General features: G+C 50.7%; 2 protein-coding genes across 2 annotated transcripts in view; one reads left to right on the top strand and one right to left on the bottom strand.

The window, feature by feature from the left end:
• Positions 3,348 to 7,487, bottom strand: LDHD (lactate dehydrogenase D). The gene is made up of 11 exons (XM_021093784.1): positions 7,333 to 7,487; positions 6,711 to 6,823; positions 6,314 to 6,455; positions 5,949 to 6,090; positions 5,655 to 5,814; positions 5,195 to 5,394; positions 4,979 to 5,107; positions 4,775 to 4,902; positions 4,300 to 4,390; positions 4,097 to 4,208; positions 3,348 to 4,008 (listed from the first exon to the last, which is right to left on the bottom strand). The coding sequence occupies exons 1-11, from the start codon at positions 7,402 to 7,404 to the stop codon at positions 3,843 to 3,845; spliced, it is 1,455 nt and encodes a 484-aa protein (XP_020949443.1). The 5' UTR covers positions 7,405 to 7,487; the 3' UTR covers positions 3,348 to 3,842.
• ZFP1 (ZFP1 zinc finger protein) overlaps positions 6,109 to 21,288 on the top strand; it is a 69,179-nt gene continuing 53,999 nt past the window's right edge. Inside the window, exons 1-2 of the mRNA XM_013998178.2 lie at positions 6,109 to 6,205; positions 9,763 to 9,871. The gene's annotated coding sequence lies outside the window, so the exon portion shown is untranslated. The remainder of the gene's footprint in view (positions 6,206 to 9,762; positions 9,872 to 21,288) is intronic.

Raw genomic sequence — 21,288 nt, 5'->3', positions numbered from 1 at the left:
TCTTTAGCCTTGCTTCAGGCTGGTACTCGGGGTTACAGGTATGTGGCATGGCTCTCGGCAGCCGTGCCTGGGTGAGAGAATGTGGCAGGTCAGGCCAGAGTCCTGCAGGTGTGTGAACCCTGCAAGCCTCGTGGACTCACTCTGTCTCCCGTCACCTGTGGAGTGGCTTTGACAGAGCTGTCGTGGAAAGATCTGCAGGGGTAAAGATCTTACGGCCCCTGGAGGCCGCAGTGATGTGGGTTCTTCAGGCATTGGCCTGGACCCCACCACCTCACCCCTGGCTCCCCATCCCACACCCTGCCGTGTCTGTGGCTCAGTGCTGACTCATGGGCATGCTTCACTGAGGCCCAGAAAGAGGCCCTAGTTTGGGGCTGAGCCAGCTCAGAGCCCTTGAACTAGGACCAGCCACTCGGGGCTCACAAAAGTTGGCACTCCTTGGGCGGGGCAGGAAGCCCAGGGCAGCTGGTAGCCATGCATGCCTGGCCTCTGTCTCTGTGCCAGACAGGCTCCCGGAGCGGCATTCCAGAGCCTCCCACAGAGGCTGCGAAGGAAAGCTCTGGAGGGAGATGCCTGCGCCGCTGCCTCTGTGGGCGCCAACCCCACCAGGCCCTGCCTCTGCCGTCTTCTGTTCTGTTGCCTGAAACACCTGCTCTCTGCAAGGGCATTGCAGGCTGGTGGGCAGATGTGGGCGAAGCACCAGCGCACCCAACATTTCCGAGAAACACTCGAGTTTGTGGATCTGAGCTTGCAGGGTGGAGACCCCCCAAGACCCGCAGTCGCCATGGTGGCAAGAACCTCGGCTCTAAACTACCTGCACAGACTCCTCTGCAGAGGATGTTGGGGAAACAACTGCATCTAAACTTCAGCTGCCCCATGTGTGAAGTGGGAACAAAGTCACGCAGCTCAGAGGTCACCGTGAGGGGCAGAGAATCTGCCCAGAAGCCCCTGGCACATGCATAGCAGGCTTGCCTTTGGCTTTGTCACTGCAAAGAGCACTGTTCTATTCACAGCACCTCCTGCTTCTGCCTGGCAACTGTGTCTCCCTGTTCTATATTTAAGTCCTCCTGCAGAGCTGGCCCCAGAGATCTCCTTGTCTGACCCCTGGGCCTGAAGATGGAGAGGAGGCCTGTGTGCCCATCTCAGTGGCTTAGGCCCAGTGGCCTGGGCAGCACCCAGGGTGAGCTGAGTGGTCCTGAGCCGGGTGAGGCAGGGCTGGAGCCCACACTGGCTGCTATTCCAGGCTCCTGAGGCTGGTGCTCGTCCCCACCCGCAGTGACTCCCCCCCCCCCCACCTGGCCCTCTGCTGGTTGCCAAGTTCTCCACATTCAGTCCCGGATTGCCAGCTCCTAGATGGGGGTGGGACCGGGGTTGTCTGGGTTTTCCAGATGGAGCTGGTGTCTGTCATCCTCCATCCAAACCGCTCTCCTGAGCTCTGCCTTTCTGGAGGGGTGGGAATTGGCAGGAACTGGGAGGTAGGTTCCACCCACTCCCTCTTTTAAGGGCCCAGTGCGCTTGGGGTGGGGGCTTCCTGGACAGGCCCCCTTGCTAGAACCATCTGTCTTATAGCCATTTAATGGTGTTGAGGTTTTTTGGTTTTTTTTTTTTTTTTTTTTTTTTTGTCTTTTTGGCTTTTCTAGGTCCGCACCCACGGCATATGGAGGTTCCCAGGCTAGGGGTCGAAGCCACCAGCCTATGCCAGAGCCACAGCACCGCGGGATCCAAGCCGAGGCTGCGACCTACACCACAGCTCACGGCAACACTGGATCCTTAACCCACTGAGCAAGGCCATGGATCGAACCCACAACCTGATGGTTCTTAGACTTGCTAACCACTGAGACATGCTGGGAGCTCCGTGTTGAGGTTTTTAGAATGTCCTTACTCCTAGGAGACAGGTGCTGAATTATATAGGTGAGTGATGTCAAAAAATTTGTAGCCCAATTCCAGATGGTTTCCCCCCACAATACACACATGAAGCAAATAAAAGCAAAAATGTTCACTGGTGAGTCTTCAGTGGCTGGCATTTCAGTGAACGGTGTACTTTTTCGAACTCCCCTGCATGTTTGGAGTTTTTCCTAATAGAAAATTGCATGGAAATGGCCATTTGCTGAGCACCTGCTTGTTGCCAGGCGCTGGGGCCACATCAGAGAGGAGCCCTGCCAGCAGGGGAGAGTCTGCCACCGCGGAGGGAGGGGGCGGAGGGGGCTGCCCGGGGAGGGCCACAGGTAGCTGGCAGCCTGTGTGGAGGGGAGGGCACTGGTGAGCTGTGTCCCCATCAACACGTGTGGCCGATGGTTAGATTGTGTCTCCTTTATCAGGTGATTTCCTGGAAGGAGCCATGACACTTGCCCCATGTCACCCCCTGGCACAGCTACTGCTCTCATCCAGGGGACAGAAACATCACAGAGGAGGGAACCAGCACTCAGCCCAGTGATGGCAGAGAGGAGGGGTTCCAAGAACTTAACTAGTCTCAGGAGACAGCGGGGCTGCCTGTGTGGAGAGCCTGAACAGCTGATGTGATGGAAGCAGGGCAGGAGCTGGGAGGTGGCTTGGGAGATTGGGGGTGAGGCAAGAAGGAGGATGCTGCTGTCTCCCCTGCGTCCTTCACTCAGCCCCTCTCCTAAGGGCCAGGGCCACGGGGTAAGGGAGGGAGATCTCCACTATAGGCTCCTGGGACCTGCAGTGGGCTGGAGAGCTTAGAGGTTGATTTCCAGGATGCCAGGCACTGCCTACACCCTGGGAAGGAGGGGGCGCCCAGGGCTGTAGGTCCCTGCAGAGGTGAGTGCTGGGTGCCGCTGCCCCTGCAGACACTGGCGTCTGAGCTTTGTGGAGTCAGGCGCCCCCTCGTGGACTTAAGGGAAACAACTACCAGGTACCCTGGGTGAGGCAGTCTGGCCAGGGATCCCAACAAGACAGAGGCAAGGCCCCAGGGTGGGCAGCGTCTGGTGTTGAGGGTAAAAAAAGCTGGTAGTATGACACATCACACCATGGAGAGGTGTGGTACCTGGAAAATCACTTCCGTCTCCAGTGATTAGTAGCAGCCACTTGAAGGACTTGTTCAGAATGTTCTAGATCCCACTTGGGGCTCCATGGAGGAATCTGTAGTAATTGATGATGGCCATGGGCAAGTCCTCAGGCCCTGGGGTTCTCATAGTGGGAGCAACTGGGACAGGGGCCTGGGCCTCTGAAAGTAACCTTTCTGTAGTCAGACCACAACCCCTCCTCAGGCTGTACAATTCAGGGCAGGCCCAGGACAAGGGACAAGGGAGTCACTACCCAAAGGACAGAGAACCTGAAGGAGGTGGGGTAGGCACAGGGGGCTGTTCACAGGTGCCACGTGCTCATCTCCAGATGGCTGCAAACAGGGTTCAGATTTATTTGGGGAGCCCGCGAACATGGAGTGGGAGGTCCCTTCCCCCACCAGCAACTGAGTGTTCCTGTCACCAGGCAGACAGAGAAGGGCTATGCGTGCTGGGTCCCCCAGGCTTTGTCCCCACCCCCACCCCCCAAGCAGTAGGGAGGCTGATACGGAGGGGCGTTGTCCTAGTCTGGGGTGACCCACACCGCCTCTCCTAGCCAGGACAGGAAGTGTGAGAGCACAGAGAGGAAGCAGCTTCACAGGGAGTGATCCTGAGCCATTTACTGGACTTTTCAAAAGGCTCCTGAGAACAGCAAGAGGGCCAGGGAGGAGCCGGCTGTGCAGGCTTCTCTCCTCGGGCCTCGGCTGCCTCTGAATGAAAGAGCCAGTGGGCAGGGCAAAGGCAGAGTCATTCTGTGGCACGAAGACGTCCCAGATCAGGAAGTGCCACTGACTGGGGGCTTGTGGGGCAGGTGCTCAGAGCCCCTCACAGCACCTTGCCTGGGTTCATGAGGCCGCGGGGATCCAGTGTGGCCTTGAACTGCCGCATGACCTCCATGCCCACGGCACCCACCTCCTCCTGCAGCAGCTGCCGTTTGCCCAGCCCAATGCCGTGTTCCCCAGTACAGGTGCCATGGAATGCCAGTGCGTGCCTGAGAGGCAGCGGAAGGAATTCTTCAGCAGGTGCCCCCCACTTCCCTCAGCTCTCCCCAGCCCCCTCCCTGCTTCATTCACCCTTACCTGGCCAGCTGTTTTGAAAAGGCCATGACCTTGAGGAGCTCCTCAGGGTCCTCCGGGTCTGCCAGCAGGATGCAGTGGAAGTTGCCATCGCCCACATGCCCAACGATGGTTCCTGGGAGCCCAGAGGACAGAGCTGCTTGCCCTCAGCCTGGCCCCTCCCCTGCTCTCCCTCCCCCACCCACTCTGCGGGGGGCCGGCAGCACCTGTGAGTCCAGAGGCCTTCAGGTTCTCCTTGGTCTGCACCAGGATCTCCGGCAGCCGGGAGATGGGCACGCACACGTCGGTGGAATAGCCCTGAGTTGAGGCCGGCCTGTGAGCTCCCCCCCCATCCCACCTGCTCGGAGCTAAGGGGTCAAGGCTACGAATGGGTTCAGGGGGCTGGCTCTAAGCCTCCAGCAACAAGGTGACTGGCCGGCAGGTGCTCCCAAGTCTCTCGTCTTACTCCCCATCCCCAGCTGTGTTCCGGTCCCAAAGCACCTGCTACCTGGAGCCTAGCCTCCCCTTCCGGCTGGCTAGCAGTTTCCGCTTCCTCCTGAAAGCCTGCCCTCTCTCTGGCTCGAGGCCGGGGCTCCCCGCTGAGGGTTTGGCAGTTTTGTCAGCCGTGCCCTCAGCCTGCTTCTCCGGACAACAGGCTAGAGGGCGGAGGAAAGGCTCCCACGTCCACCCCAGCCCGCTCACCTTGCAGCCGGGCCGCAGGGCTAGGGCTGCGTACCAGGCGTTGTGCCGCGCCGCCCAGAGCCGGCTGCGCTCCTCGGCCTCCTTGGCCCAGGAGAAGTGGGATCCTCCATTGTGCCGGGTGATCTCTTCTGTGGAAGGTCGAGGGTTGACACTGGCCCCGCTCCGGGGCAGCCCGTGCCCCCCTCCCGCAGCACCCCAGTGCACCTGTGCGCTGCACCTGCTCTGCCAGCGCCTGCTCCGAGCCATGGAACTCGAGGAAGAGTGTGGGCGCCACGCAGCAGTTCAGCTTGCTGTGCCTGTTGCATGCGTCAATCATGGCGTCATCCAGGAACTCTGGGACCAAGAAGTCCGATGAGGTGAGGACTAGCCTTCCAGACCTCCTCCAGGGCGCCCACGGGGACTGCCCAGTCCCTGGCTCACCAATGCGGGCCACAGGCACTGCAGCCTGGAGGATGTGTACAGTGCTGTCCACTGCCGCTTGGATGCTGGGGAAGGCACAGGTGGCGGCCACCGTGGCCTCAGGGACAGGGTGCAGGCGCAGGGTGGCGGCTGTGATGAGTCCCAGGGTCCCCTCGGAGCCCACAAAGAGCCCGGTGAGGTTGTAGCCCGCTGCGCTCTTCCTAGGCCCGAGGACATGAGGGTGAGCGCCCAGGCCACGAGACTATGGATTTTTGGCCAGAAGCCAGGTGGGGAGCTGCGCCCAAGGTCTGCGCTGGCCCCCTCGGGTGCAGACTGCCACCAAGGCAGCCTTTCCCTGGCACAGCCCGAATCGGCCTCAAGCAGGGGGAGCAAACCCTGGGACCCTCACTTTCGGCCCACGGACATTTTCACAACCCGCTTCTCCAAGAGGCCCCGGTGGCTGCCGGTAGAGGGCGCTCACCGGAAGTGCCGGCCGGGCCCCGCGGTGTGGAGCAGCCGCCCACCAGGCAGCACCACCTCCAAGTTCAGCACGTTGTCGCGCATGGTGCCATAGCGCACAGCGTTGGTGCCCGAGGCCCCGGTGGCCACCATGCCGCAAAGAGAGGCGTCTGCACCCGGATCTGCGGGGCAGAGGTCAGGCAGAAGGCAGCCTGGGGCAGGCGCCCATGGGCAGAGGGGTCCCCCTAAGCCCCAGAAACACCCGTGCCACCAGGGAGCCCTCCCAGCCCAGGAACGGCCTCGAGCCCCAGCCTACCCACGGGGAACCAGAGACCACTGTCCCGCAGGTGGGTGTTGAGAGCTTTGCGGGTGACGCCGGGTTCCACCAACACGGAAAAGTCTTCTAGATTCAGCTGCAGGATTCGGTCCATGTGGGTCAGGTTGACGCAGACACCGCCCTGGCCGGAAGGGTGCCAGCGTTTGCTAACCAAGGTCTTTCCCCAGGACACAGACCCGAGAACCCCAGCTCGTGGCCGACCTCTCAGCAGCCAGACCAGAGCCCCAAGACGGCAGGTAAGGAGGCTGGAGCTGGCTAGCCGTGGGTGGTGGAGGAGGCAGAGGGCAGGGTGGCAAGTGTGATGGGACTAGGATCTGGCCAGGGGAGGAGGCCACCATACATACCTGCACCGCACAGACTCCACCCTCAAGCCCGGTGCCTGTGCCAAACGGGATGATGGGCACGCCTTGGTCATAGCACAGGGCTGCCAGCTGGCTGACCTGCTCCACATTCTGGGGCCACACCACAGCGTCAGGAGGTTGGCACCTGCAACCAGACCCTCAGCCACTTAGGGGCGTGTGGTGCCCTCTGGTCCTGCTCAAATTTGAAGCAGCCAGAGGTATTGCAGGGCCTGAGGCTGCACAGTGGGCCAGGGGCAGAGCGCACCCTTCTGGAGGTGAAGAGGAGGGGTGGAGAAGGCCAGAGCACCCAGAAACGGATGGGCGGGGTGGGGGTGGGCGCAGAAGACAACCCAGGACCCTGGCTCTCAGCCAGGGGCTCTGATGGGGGCGGGCCTCCCACCTGTGAAAGGACTCATCGCGCCCGTGCTGCTCTCGGACCGCAGCGGCGGTAGACACGTGCGGGCTTCCCACGACTGCCTTCAGAGCCTCCACAAAGCCTTTGCTGAGTTCGCCCTGCAGGGGACAAACACCCTGGCAGGGTCTCTCAAAGACGCCAGAGGCCATCCGGCCAGGGGGAGGCGTCAGAGTGGCGCTTCAATGGCCCGTGAACAGAGGCACCCACACCTCCATGCTGCCTCGGCCAGGGGCTCATGGGGCTCTCAGAGCCCTTCCGTGGATTTCGTCCCATTTTACAGATGGGGAAACGAGGCCAGCAAGTCAGAGACAGGGCCTGGCCTAGAACGCAGCTCCTTGCTGCCCAAGCGCTGTTTTAAGCCCCAAAGCGTCCCTGTGGAGTCCACAGACCTTCCAGCTGAAACCCCCCAGCCCCACTCATGGCAGCTGTGGGGGCCTGGGCCTACTTTACTCAGTACCCACATTTGACCCGGGGTGGGGGTTGGGTGGAAGGGATGTGAGCCAGGTGGGTGATTCTTTGCCCAAAGTCTCCGGGTTGCTGGAGCAGCACAGAGCCTGGCGGAAACTTGGCATAGGGTCCCCAGCCTCCAAGCCCCCCCCCCACCTACCTGTGTCCCCCTGGAGCAGTAGCCCCTCCAGGGGAACAGCCGCCAGGTTGCAGCCCGGAGCAGGCAGGCCATAGCTGGGCAGAAGCCAGCAGCCACCCCAGCCTAGTAATTCTGCTGGGGGCAGGGCTGCTTAAGGTGGCGCCGTTTTAAGGTGGCCCCGCCAGACCTCGGAGTCCACTCCTTAAAGGAGAGGCGGAGCTTACTAAGCATAAAGGGAAACAACAGAGGCCACTTGCTGGCTTAAGACTGTGTACTTACCCTCCATCCAGGCTGGGGTTTGGCACACACCCTTGCCCTTTCTCACCTTGCAAGTCCCAGATCCACTGTCACAGTTAGATGGAGGGTATGAGGAGGGAAGCACAGGGAAGCTCTTGGGGGATGGTTTGGGGCAGGGCAGTGAGGCAAGCCAGGAGGACTTCCTGGAAGAGGAGCACTTTAAGGATGAGCAACGGTTCACCAGATAAGTGAAGGAAAAGACTATTGCATCCCTTTGTCTCCACTCTCCCACTGGGCATATCCCAGAATTGTGCGGAGAGATGTGGCTGCTACTTTTGAAACTATTTCAAGCTCAGATTTCCTCCCACAGCAAATTTGAAGACGTGTGTTGCTAACATTACTGAGATAAAGCTATTTCTAGCTTGGCTATTTTTTTTTGTTGTTTTTTTTTCCCCCCCAGGAATCAAACTAGGAATACAAACTCCCACTTGGGTCCTTCTCCCCAGCCGCATTTGAATGAGTTCACATTTCACTCTCAATGTGTTTAGCTGGCTTATCTCAAAAAAAATCTCTTTTACAGTTGGTTAGTTCAAATCAAGATCCAGGGAAAGTCCACCCAATGCATTTGGTTAATGTGTCTCATAAGCCTCTTCAACTACAACAGTTTCTCGCTCTCCCACTTTTCCATGCCATTTATTTGTTAAAGAAACTGGGTCACTTGGCCGGTAGAATTTTCCACATTCTGTTTTTGGATGATTGCATCTTGTGGGATTGTTTAAGATATTTTTCCAGCTTCTGTACTTCTTGTCAACTGTTAGATCTAGGTGTGGTACTCTGTCCAGTACAACTTCCGCTCTGATAGAAATGTTCTCTCTATATGCTTCCCAACCTGGTAGCCATTAGCCACCTGTAGCCAATGGTCCTAGAGGTATTTGTGGATGGGGGAGAGCTCCTGGGTAGAGCTGGATGGCGAACCCCAAGAAGAGCCATGATATTGATCCCAGAAGTTCCGGAGAAGGATCACAGCAGCTGCAGCAGAGAGCCATACACTATACCAAAAAAACTGCCCCAGCCGACTCCTGGGTCCTGGTTAAGACAGTGAATGTGACCAGAAGACATTCAGTGATGATGTCGTCAGAGCTGACCTTGATGAGCTGCGTGCTCTGGCAGACCCACCAAGTCGTAAATCAGGCAGGAGCAAAAACAAAGTGAGGGCCAGGAAAATCGGGCATGAGCAGGGCCAGAGGGCAAAGTGAGCTGTGTGTGTAGGTGGCCCAAACCCCCATGTCAGCACCTGTCCCTCAGCTCACACCTATGGCCATGTGGGGGGAGCTATGACGACCAGCTGATGGAGGAGGGAAAAAGTCAAGCTCAGCTCATGAATGGATTGGCTCAATATGAACTTGTAGACTGAAAATGGACTGTTGCACTACAGCCCTGCATGGGGGTGACCCTGAGATGCCCCCAGCTGGCAGAGCTGCAGCTCAAACATCTGGTTATCCCTTTTCGGAGACAGAAAAGGAAATCAATAGGCGAGTGTATATGGGCCCAGAGGCAAAGGTGAATGGCTTGGCTGGTTGGTCAGGGGCCTGTGCAGAGACTGGAACATCAGGGTCAAAGGAAGTTTGGAGAAGATGCAGATGGAACAAAGTGAGATCTTTATAGCATCACATGGTAATGCCCACCTGAGAGCATCTACCTTGGAAGAGACTAAACCAAGCAGACAGCGTGGTTCAGCCCGCTGTCGTTGGGGAACCTCCATCAGTGGACACCCCAGTGCAGGCACAGTGGGAGCAAGGAAGAGCCTGATAATGGGTCCACCAGCACGGACCCCTGCTCACTAAGCCTGACCTAGCTACTGCCATGCCGAGTGTCTGCCCCCCAGCAGCACTCAATCCCCCGCATGGCACCATTCCTCAGGGAGACCAGCCAGCCACCTGGTAACAAGTTGATCACATCAGACCTTTTCCGCTCTGGAAGGGGAGCAGCTTGACTGCTGAAATCCACACGGTACCTATTATGGAGCGGGCTTGCCTCTCCTCCTGGCTGCGTGGCCTCAGCCAGCCCCGCTGCCTGAAGGTTCACACGGTGTTTGCGCCAACGACATGGTATAGCACACACACCTCAGGCCAAGCCACCCACTTTTTAGCAAAGGGGGTGCAGTAATGGGTAGATGGCTGTGGGATCCACTAACCCTCATGTGCATCTCACCAGCCAGAGACCACCCACCTGACAGAGCAATGGAAAGGATGGCCTTTGGAAGGTACAGCTTACACGCACGCCCAGACAGGCATCAACGCAACAGGAGGCCCAGGGATAAAGGGTGAGTGTCCACATCGTTGCCATTTTATTTTGAAAGAATTTTAGACTTTCAGAAAAGTTGCAAAAACAGTACAAGGAATTCCTTCGCTTCGCTTGGATCTCACTGATATTTATGTTGTGTGTATCCACAGTACAACCATCAAAACTAAGAATTAGTGAAATACTAACAGGGACCGTGGCAGAATTGGTACATTACTCACCTATAAATTTGATTTCCCATTCGTCCACAAATGCTTTCTTGCTTCCAGGGGGTGTTTGGTTGGCCCGGGATCTCATCCACCACCCCATGCTGCACTGAGTTGTCTTGTCTCCCCCAGTCTGTGACAGTGCCTTAGTTTCACCTGGTCTTTCTGACCTTGACATTTTGAGAAGTACGGATCCGTTACTTCAGTCTGGGTTGTTTGGAATTGAACCTGCATCCTCGTGGATTCGAGTCAGACTCGTGTCTGCTGAGCCACAACAGGAGCTCCACATGTAACATTTTTTAATAAAAGTTTTAAAAGACCTATGTGACAAGTAAAATGTTACGAGAACTTTTTTTTTTTAATACTAAAGAACAAGGGAGTTCCTGTCGTGGCGCAGTGGTTAACGAATCCAACTAGGAACCATAAGGTTGCAGGTTTGATCCCTGGCCTTGTTCCGTGGGTTAAGGATCCGGCGTTGCCGTGAGCTGTGGTGTAGGTTGCAGACACGGCTGGGATCCTGCATTGCTGTGGCTCTGGCGTAGGCTGGCAGCTACAGCTCCGATTCGACCCCTAGCCTGGGAACCTCCATATGCTGTGGGAGCGGCCCTAGAAAAGGCAAAAAGACAAATAAAAATAAAAATAAAATAGACTAAAGAACAAGTATTGCTGATCCTTCATTGCCACATTCCTTAGAATAGTGATGTTTGGCTGACAGCAGTGTTTGGAGAAAACATGTCATGACCGTTATCTGATTTGTGTTAAGACATTTTCATATCAAAAAGTACTTTTGTTCCTCCATATACTTCCCCACTGTATCAGGTAGCTGTTGCTGTGTAACAAGCAACTAAAACTCAGTGGCATAAAACAGTAAACATTTACGCTTGCTTATGAGTCTGTGGGTCAGCTGGAGATTTTTCTGGTCTTGGCTGGCCTCGCTTGGGCATATTGGCCAGTTCTGGGGGTTGGGTGGGCAGCTCTGCTGACCTCAGTTGGGCTTTCTCATATATCTGGGCATCACCTGTTTGTAGGCTGGTCTAGAGGGGACTCAGCTGGGACAACCGGCTCGCTTCCTTGTGGTCTCTCTCGTTCCAACAGGGTTCTAACAGAAAGCAGGAACATATGCGGGCCAGCACATGCTTATTTTCATAGCTTTGTAGCCACAGCAAGTCACAAAGCCAGCCTCAGTTCAGGAGGCAGGGAAATAGACCGCACCTCCTAATAAGGAGAGTGTAAAGTCCTGCCGTGAAGGGCGTGGAGACATGTGGGCCTTTCATGGAGGCCACTCCTTCGCCACATCCCAGGGAGATATCAGCTACTTCTGATACAGAAATAAAGTTCCTTCAAGCTATTCTGCAAAAGGCGACCGATGGTCGGACACATAGAAATGATTGCTTTGGAGTTCCCGTCGTGGCGCAGTGGAAACGAATCTGACTAGGAACCATGAGGTTGCGGGTTCAATTCTTGGCCTCTCTCAGTGGGTTAAGGATCCGGCATTGCCATGAGCTGGTGTAGATCGAAGAGGCAGCTCGGATCTGGCATTGCTGTGGCTGTGGTGTAGGCCAGAGGCTACAGCTCCAATTAGACCCCTAGCCTGGGAACCTCCATATGCTGAGGGTGCGGCCCTAAAAAGAGAAGAGACAGGAAACAAAAAAAGAAAGAAAAGAAAGAAATGATTGCTTGTACACGAAGACCATCTCAGTGATCTTCAGGACTGCTTTTCTGGAAAACAAAATACAGGAGTTCCCATTGTGGCTCAGTGGTTAACGAATCCGACTAGGAACCATGAGGTTGTGGGTTCGATCCCTGCCCATGCTCAGTGGGTTAAGGATCCGGTGTTGCCATGAGCTGTGGTGTAGGTCGGAGATGGGGCTCTGACCCCGCATTGCTGTGGCTCTGGCGTAGGCCAGTGGCTACACCTTCGATTAGACCCCTAGCCTGGGAATCTCCATATGCCGTGGGAGCGGCCCTCGAAAAGGCAAAAAGACAAAAAAGAAAAAAAGAAAACAAAATACAAAACCAATTTCCCATGACATAGAAAAAGCACCATAGAGGATTATACAGGAAAGGGTTAACTCAGCAAGTGCAGGTTGCTAAACCCTGTACCTTCCAAAGAAAGGTTTGACTGTTGCCCAGCTCTTGGGAGATAACCTCTAAGCTTGTGGAATATCCTGTCTGATAAGAGTATTTTTCTTGACCTGGAGGCCTTGAACCAGCCAGCTGGTTTATATTAAGAACATAAATGGAGTTCCCGTCGTGGCGCAGTGGTTAACGAATCCGACTAGGAACCAGGAGGTTGCAGGTTTGGTCCCTGCCCTTGCTCAGTGGGTTAACCATCCGGCGTTGCTGTGAGCTGTGGTGTAGGTTGCAGACGCGACTCTGATCCTGCGTTGCTGTGGCTCTGGCGTAGGCCGGTGGCTATAGGTCCGATTCGACCCCTAGCCCGGGAACCTCCATATGCCGCGGGAGCGGCCCAAGAAATAGCAAAAAGACAAAAAAAAACCAAAAAACGTAATTTATGCTGGGGCCCTTGGTCCATGTGGTGTCAGCTTGACTGGAGGAGGGATTGGAGACTGGGGTCCCCTGAGTGGACTGTCAGACATGCATGTACCATGAACGAGCTTCAGGTAAGCCGGACCCCATTGTAATGTCACACACCATTGTTGGGAGAATCAAGCCAAGCTGCTGACAGAGGACAACTGGAATCGTGCGCCTGGTGTCTCTAGGATCCTGGCCTTTGCTCATTTTGCATTGCTGATTTTAACCTGTCTCCTTGCCCTGCAGCAAACCACAACCAAGAGTGTAACAGCTTGCTGAGTTCTATGAGTCCTTCTAAGGAAAAACTGAACTCGAACTTGGCCCTGGAAAAGAGTCATATTATCATTTTGAAACCATAAACAGATTATCTTGTCAGAATTAGAACCGTTGGCTTCTCCAGGCTTTAGTTTTTCCATTTGTAAACAAGTTTTTGGACCAGTAGACTCCTAATCTGTTTATGGATCTACTCATGAAACATGGGAAGCTTTGATTCAGTTGCTTCATTGTGTAGTAATGCTTTGCCCATTAATACTCTCAGCCATATCGTTCTGACCTATATGAAATTATCTCTGACTCCTCTATAAAAACAATGCATCCAGGAGTTCCCGTCATGACTCAGTGGTTAATGAATCCGACTACTATCCATGAGGGCGCGGGTTTGATCTCTGGCCTCGCTCAGTGGGTTAAGGATCGGGCGTTGCCATCTGCTGTGGTGTAGGTCGCAGACGCAGCTTGGATCCCATGTTGCTGTGGCTGTGGTGTAGGCCAGCGGCTACACCTCTGATTCCACCCCTAGCCTGGGAACCTCTACATGCTTGTGTGTGGCCCTAAAAAGACAAAAGACCAAAAAAACCCCAATGCATCCAGTAATAAACCTGATTCAGAATGACTATGATTTTTCCCCCCAAAGTGAGATAAATAGAATATTCTTTAGGTGTTTCTCCATGAGGAGCAGATAGAGCGAAGAGCAAGCTGGAGTTCTTTGCAGTCCCAAGACCTGGCCTGCAGGAGAAAAGGGCTGAAGGAGCAGCTGCCCACCCTGGTGTCATGCAGGGGCACCACCATTCCCCTGAGGTGGGCAGCACTGAAGATTTGGGTGATGCTGGAAGCTGTCAACTCCAGCAGGATGCAGGCTGCATAGGCAGCACTTGGTACACCCAGGTGGACAGGACCTCAGAACTGCATGTCCCCGGTAGGGGTTGGGTTTCAAGCATCATGAGTTCTTGTCCCAGTCATTCATTCATTCAGCATCTCTACCAAGCACAGTGCTGGGAAGGCTAAGATAAATGAGAGAGACAGTCTGTGTATGCCCAGAGGACCCCTGGATAAAAACTAAGCCACTGGCCATGTAACGCCCCTTTGTTCATTGAAAAAAAAAAATGGACTTGTCAAACACTCAGTAAGATAACTGGATTTTTTGAGGTTCAAGTTCTTCCATCCCGGAATTAATTTATGTTAAAAATAAAGAAAGATAGCATGAGATACTCCAAATCAGGGGGATTTTTGCAGGCTTCCTATTTTGTAATTTTTCCATGAAAAAAAAAATCAATTGAAGGCTACTTCTCAGTGCCCCAAATGAAGGAGAAGCCATGATTAGTTATCATTCCTTCCCATCATTTCTGACGTAATAAAGAGGGAGACAGATCGACTTGCTGGGAGAAATTGGTAACCAGATGGAGTGGTGGTGTCAGACACTGGAAATAATACAAGGTCAGGAACATGCACCAGCAGGAGTCTGATTATGGAGTCTTGGAGTTATGATTATAGACATTCGGTGCCTAACATCTTGACTCAGACCTCACCTGATGAGTAAAACCTTCTCTAGCCACTCAATTCAAAAATTCACCCCCGGAGTTCCTGCTGTGGCTCAGCAGAAACAAATCGGACTAGTATCCATGAGGACGCTTGGCGGGAAAACCTGAACCTCTTACTCAGTATCTTAGGAAAAGAATTGTTTTAAGACCTGGCAAGGAGTAAGGAACTGCTGTTAGTTTTTGGCCCTAAATTCTTCTGAAATCTTGACCTTCTCAGGTTCCAAGTCCAGATCAAGGAACAGAAAATCGATCATTAAAATTTAATGGGGGAGTTCCCGTCGTGGCACAGTGGTTAACGAATCCGACTAGGAACCATGAGGTTGCGGGTTTGGTCCCTGCCCTTGCTCAGTGGGTTAACGATCCGGCGTTGCCGTGAGCTGTGGTGTAGGTTGCAGACGCGGCTCGGATCCCGCGCTGCTATGGCTCTGGCGTAGGCCAGTGGCTACAGCTCTGATTCGACCCCTAGCCTGGGAACCTCCATATGCCGTGGGAGCGGCCCAAAGAAATAGCAAAAAAAAAAAAAAAAAAAAAGACAAAAAATAAAAAAATAAAAAAATAAAATAAATAAAATTTAATGGGGGAGTTCCCGTCGTGGCGCAGTGGTTAACGAATCCGACTAGGAACCATGAGGTTGCGGGTTCGGTCCCTGCCCTTGCTCAGTGGGTTAAGGATCCGGCGTTGCCATGAGCTGTGGAGTAGGTCGCAGACGCGGGTGGGATCCCGCGTTGCTGTGGCTCTGGTGTAGGCTGGCATCTACAGCTCCCATTCGACCCCTAGCCTGGGAACCTCCATATGCTGCAGGTGTGGCCCTAAAAAGACAAAAAAAAAAAAAAATTAAGGTGATCAAGAAAATCCAGACCCTGTGGAAGTTCTTCAGAATGAATCAGCCAGTGTTATCAGCATGTAAATAGCAAAGAAAAAAAAAAGATATGGTGGGAGAGCCTATGTATTAAAAGATGTCAGTCATGGGACATGGATTCATTTGGATCTTGAGTTTTAAAAGCTTGAAGAAACAGAGTTCCCACTGCAGCACAGTGGGTTAAGAACCTGCCACAGTGTCCCTGAGGATGCAGGTTCAATCCCTGGCCTCACTCGGTAGGTTAGGGATCTGGAGTTGCCACAAGCTGTGTGGAGTAGGTTGCAGATGCACCTTGGAGCCTGTGTTGCAGTGGCTGTGGTGTAGGCCTGCAGCTGCAGCTCCAATTCAACCCCTGGCCTGGGGAACTTCCATATGCCACAGGTACCACCTTAAAAAATAAAAAAAAATAAAATAAAAACTTGAAGAAATATATGACATCCATGAAAACAATTTGGAAATGTGCTACCAGCTGGATATTTGAATACTACTAAGGAAACATTGTACATTTTTTAGGTGTAATAATGGCACGCAGTGATCTTGCTTTAAGTGTAAGCCATAGACCCTGGGGCTTGACCCTTGCAGGGGATCCAGGAGGTCAAGACTATTGTAATAATAATACTTGGGCATTATTTTCCTATTTTGTTGAGTTGACATTTGCACTGATGGTGCAAAAGCAGTTGGTGGAGGAGCCTGCTGGTGCCACAGCAGGATTCCAGAGAGTGGCAACAAGTTGCACGGGCAGTCACTGCTTTCTGCACTCTCATGCAGCTGCAGGAAAGAAATGCCGGTTTCACTTAAGGATGCCCTTAGTGGAAGAGTTCCCATCGTGGCTCCGTGGTGAACGAACCTAACTAGTGTCCATGAAGATGTGTGTTTGATCCCTGGCCTTGCTCAGTGAGTTAAGGATCTGGCGTTGCTGTGAGCTGTGGTGTAGGTCGTAGATGTGGCTTGGATCCTGGGTTGCTGTGGCTGTGGCTGTGGCTGGCAGCTGTAGCTCTGATTTGACCCCTAGCCTGGGAACCTCCATATGTCGCAGGTGTGGCCCTAAAAAGACAAAGGACCAAAAAAAAAAAAAAAAAAAAAAAAAAAAGAATGCAATAAAAATGATTAATTGTACTGTCTCAGCTTCGAGGGCATGTCCTTTTAACATTCTGTCTGATGAAACAGGAAGTACGTACAAGGTACAGAAGCATGATGTTGTCTCCAGGAAAACCACTATGCAGCTGTTTGAGTCATGAGCTGAACTAGCTGCTTTTCTCATGAAACATTTTTACATGAATGGCTAAGACTCAAATGAAGGCTGGCTATTTGGCAGACATTTTCTCAAAAATGAATCAAATGAGCTGTCATTTCAGGGAAAACAAGTGACTCTATTTGTTGTCCAACGATAAAACGAGCTTTAAAGTGAAAATTAGAATTTTGGCAAAAACCTGATTCTCCTCCCCAATACTTATTAAAACTTTTCTCAGGAGCCCAGTGGTGATTTTCTTACAGTCCTTTGACCCTGTGTAAGAGGAGGTATCAGCATTTCAAAGATCTTTATGATTCTGTAAGGCGGTATTTTTCACATGGCCAGGGCATGATGCCTGAATAAATGATCCAAAGTACGAGAAAGACCAATGGATTTTAATACAACAGAGCACACACGTTCTTGGATCCAATCTGCACCCCACTGTAATGTCACTGGGGCAAGTGGACAGAAGTGAAAATTTTTGCTCACTCTCTGTGAACAAATCATTGTTATTATGTCCTTTGGGATATTTGCTCCACTTTAAACCGTCCCTATATTTACAGTTAAAGTCTGTTTACGTTCAAGAGTGGTGCCATCCAAGCAAGCACTTACTCTTGGTACCTGTGCTTGTTGGAACAGAAGTGAATATTACAGCAGGCTCAGAAGAGCAAACAGCCACTAGGATAAGTGGGTAGGTGGTGGAGAAGAGGGTGTGAAACCTTAGCGGAAGGTCCAAAAAATTAAAGGCAACATTTAAAATATCTTATTCAAAAAAACATCCTCTACATGTTTCCTTTATGCCTCAGAGGAAATTAGTAAAAAAAAAAAATGTGGTCTTAAATTTTGCAGGGTCTTCAGAAACAGGCCATGCACACAGTACTCCACGTGTGATGCATAAGACAGTAGGGAATTTATTTTGTGTGTGTTTGTTGGGGGAAGAGTGTGTATTTCTTCTTTTTGTACATTCTAGTATTTAGTATTTTTTAAATATGCATAATTTTTATAAAAATAGGATCACACGCTAATACTCTTGTATCCTTTACATTCATTCACTTTTCTTTTACTCAAAGGATTTTATCACTTTTATAGCTGTACAACAATCATCACAACCAAATTTTATGGCATTTCCATCCCAAATGCCCAGCACATACATTTGTTCATTTCTCAATGCGTTCACCATCTCCCCGTAGTGTATGTTATCATTCTCAATGTCTCTCCAAATTCTATTTATGTATCACAATTTATTTTACTTCTACCTGTTGAAAGATTCTTAGGTTGTCTCCAGTGTTTTGCAGATATAAACTGCAGGGTGAGAACAGACATTCTTGTTTATACATCATTGTACAAGCTTAAAAGTTGTGATGCCTCTAAAATTTTAACTTTGGATACAATGAGGCCTTTGGAATGATTTTATATATTATAATCCCACCAGAATTTTATAAAAAAATTTTTCCAAGTTGTTCCAACCCTGGGTATCATTACTCTTTTAAGCATTGGCCAAACTTACAGGTCAAAATGATATTGCATGAGTTATATTGCTTTTCTTTGATTTTGAGTAGAGAGAAGACTTTTTTTTTTGTTTTTTGGCTGCACCTGTGGCATGCACAAGTGCCCGAGTCAGGGATCGAACCTGTGCCAGAGCAGCTTCCCAAGCTGTAGCAGTGACAGCACTGGTTGCTTAATTAACTGAGCTTTCCACAAGAGAACTCCTGAGGGAAAAAAAATTTTTTTTTAAATGGTAGCACCCACAGCATGTGGAAGTTCTTAGGCCAGGGACCCCTCGCCTCCACTGCGACCCAAGCCACTGCAGTTGGATTCTTAACCCACTGCACCACAGCAGGAACTCCAAGAAAACATTTTTGACAAACTTATTTTTCTATGTGTTTCATTTTTAATTGGCTGGTCATATCCTTAGTTTTTTTTTGTTTTTTTTTTTTTTTTTAAGTACCGTGAATTTATTTATTTATTTATTTACTTACTTATTGTCTTTTTTGCCATTTCTTGGGCCGCTCCCGCGGCATATGGAGGTTCCCGGGCAAGGGGTCGAATCGGAGCTGCAGCCACCGGCCTACGCCAGAGCCACAGCAACTCGGGATCCGAGCCGCGTCTGCAACCTACACCACAGCTCACGGCAACGCCGGATCCTTAACCCACTGTGCAAGGCCAGGGATGGAACCCACAACCTCATGGTTCCTAGTCGGATTCGTTAACCACTGCGCCACGATGGGAACTCCCTCCTTAGCTTATTTTTATTATTGGGGTTACATTAACTTGTAAGAGGAGTTCATAAATTAATAATATCCATTTTTTGGGAGTTCCTGTCATGGCTCAGTGGTTAATGAACCCGACTACTAACCATGAGGTTGCGGGTTCCATCCCTGTCCTTGCTCAGTGGGTTAGGGATACAGTGTTGCCGTGAGCTGTGGTGTAGGTCGAAGACGCGGCTCAGATCTGGCATTGCTGTGGCTGTGGTGTAGGCCGGCGGCTACAGCTCTGTTTAGCCCCCTAGCCTGGGAACCTCCAAATGCTGAGGGTGCGGCCCTAAAAAGACAAAAAGAAAGAGAGAATACCCATTTCTCCATTTCTTTATTTTAGCAGCTTGTTTGTCTTTAACTTTGTAGCATTTTTTTCAGAATTATCTTTGTAGTTGAATTTGTCAATTATTTTCTTTATGATTTTCTTCCTTTGGTGTTAAAACTTCTCACTCAAAAAATAGAAAAAATATTCTCTTATTTCTTTTTAACTGCTTTGATAGTTTTCATTTTAAAATCATGCATCTTGCTTATACTTAATTGTTCTAATGTGCAGACAGGAACCTAACATTTTTTCCTTCAAATTGTTAATTAGTTGCCTAAGAACAATCATGGAAAATTCCAGTTTTTCACAAGTGCTGCTGTGAAAACAGACATTAAATTAATATATACTTTTGAGGTCCTTTATTTATTTCTGTAGCCACTATTAACAAGTTTTTACTTGGATTTCTCTTGAGGCACAGCAGGTTAAAGATCCAGCATTGTCACTGCTGTGGCTCGGGTTTGACTCCTGTGGCCCAGGTTTGATCCCAGGCCCAGGAACTTGTATGTGCTGCAGGCATGGCCAAAAAGTTTCTTACTGTTTTAGTTTTTTTTATTTTTTATTTTTTTTTGGTCTTTTTGTCCTTTTAGGGACACACTAGCAGCATATGGAGGTTCCGAGGGTAGGGATCGAATCAGAGCTGTAGCTGCCAGCCTACACCACAGCCACAGCAACAGCAGATCCAAGCCATGTCTGCGACCTATACCACAGCTCACGGCAATGCCAGATCCTTAACCCACTGAGCAAGGCCAGGGATCGAACCCACAACTTCGTGGTTCCTAGTCAGATTTGTTTCCACTGCGCCACGACGGGACCTCTTGTAATACATTTTTATGTCTAATAGTTATTAATCTCTCTTTTAAAAAATATCCTGAGTATTCTCTTTTTCTTTCTGATGAAGTATGGAATTATCCCATCAAACAAAAAAAGAATCAAAACAGTGCAAACAATACATAATTAAAAATATCTTGCTGACACTTTGATTTTTAGTAATTTACAGAGTTCTGCAACAATCACTTCAATCCAGTTTATTATTTTTTAAAATTCACCATTTTCACCACTTTTAAGTGTACAATTCAGTGGTGCTAACCACATTCACAGCTACGCATCACCACTGTCTCTTTCCAGAACTTTTTCATCTTCCCAAACAGAAATTCTCCACCCATTAAGTAGTAACTCCCATGCCTCCCTTCTCCTAGTCCCCAGTAACCTCTATTCTACTTTCTTTCTATGAATTTACCTCTTCTAGATAGTTTAGGTAGGTGGAATCATACAGTATATGTCCTTTGGTATGTGGCTCATTTCAACTCATATGTCTTCAAGGTTCATCCATGTTGTAGCCTGTTTTAGCACTTCATTCTTTTTTTAGCTGAATAATATTCTCTTAAAAGTGTATACCATATTTTATTTACCCATTCTTCTGTTGATGGGCACTTGAGTTGTTTCCATTTTTGGCTCTTGTGAATAATGCTGCTATGAACATTTGTGTTCAAGTGCTATGACTGAGAAGAACCCTATGAGGCCTTCCCAGGACAGAAACCCCACAATGTCCTCTACCTACCTCGTGTTTTTTATATTTTTTTAAATTTTTTAAATTTTTTGTCTTTTTAGGGCCATACCTGTGGTATATGGAGGTTCCCAGGCTAGGAGTCGAATTGGAGCTACAGCTGCTGGCCGACACCACAGTCACAGCAACCTGGGATCCAAGCCATGTCTGCAACCTACACCACTGCTCATGGCAACGCGGGATCCTGAATCCACCAAGCAAGGCCAGGGATTGAACCCGCATCCTCATGGACACTAGTCGAGTTGGTTAATCACTGAGCCATGACAGGAACTTCTGTCTCTTGTTTGTAGAAAACTTGCCTTCCCCAAGTTCCAAAGAGCAAATTTAATCAGAGAAATGAGAAAATACACAGAGAAGAACAGTCAAGCAAGACAAAATAATAATAGTTTAGCCATTAAACTAAGTCAAGGATCTCTTCCTCAAAGACTGTTTATAATATTCTGAACCAAATGCTTGAACTATTTTGTAAATCCTGAAACCTCTACCAGGTGGAAGAAATTAACTACATGTTGACCATAAGCACATAGACCCCAGGCCGGTTAAAACCAGAAAGTTGATGGATGTTGACTCCTGATTACCTCACCACCAACCAATCAGGAAAATGTCCATGAACCAATGGATCATCCCACATCACACCACCCTCTCTCTCACCC

This window comes from Sus scrofa, chromosome 6 (genome assembly GCF_000003025.6).
Source record: "Sus scrofa isolate TJ Tabasco breed Duroc chromosome 6, Sscrofa11.1, whole genome shotgun sequence".
In the NCBI taxonomy this organism is placed as follows: Eukaryota; Metazoa; Chordata; class Mammalia; order Artiodactyla; family Suidae; genus Sus; species Sus scrofa.
Note: the sequence above shows the minus strand (reverse complement) of the source record. Positions and strands in the feature narration are given on the sequence as shown.

What these genes read in the sequence shown, in the direction of transcription:
- LDHD (XM_021093784.1), bottom strand. Translation starts at nt 7,404, where the DNA reads ATGGCCTGCCTGCTCCGGGCTGCAACCTGGCGGCTGTTCCCCTGGAGG. An exon ending in CCCTGCGGCCCGGCTGCAAG is followed by an intron (nt 4,391 to 4,774) that starts GTGAGCGGGCTG and finishes GCCTCAACTCAG; the next exon opens with GGCTATTCCACCGACGTGTG. An exon ending in TTTTCAAAACAGCTGGCCAG is followed by an intron (nt 4,009 to 4,096) that starts GTAAGGGTGAAT and finishes GCTGCCTCTCAG; the next exon opens with GCACGCACTGGCATTCCATG.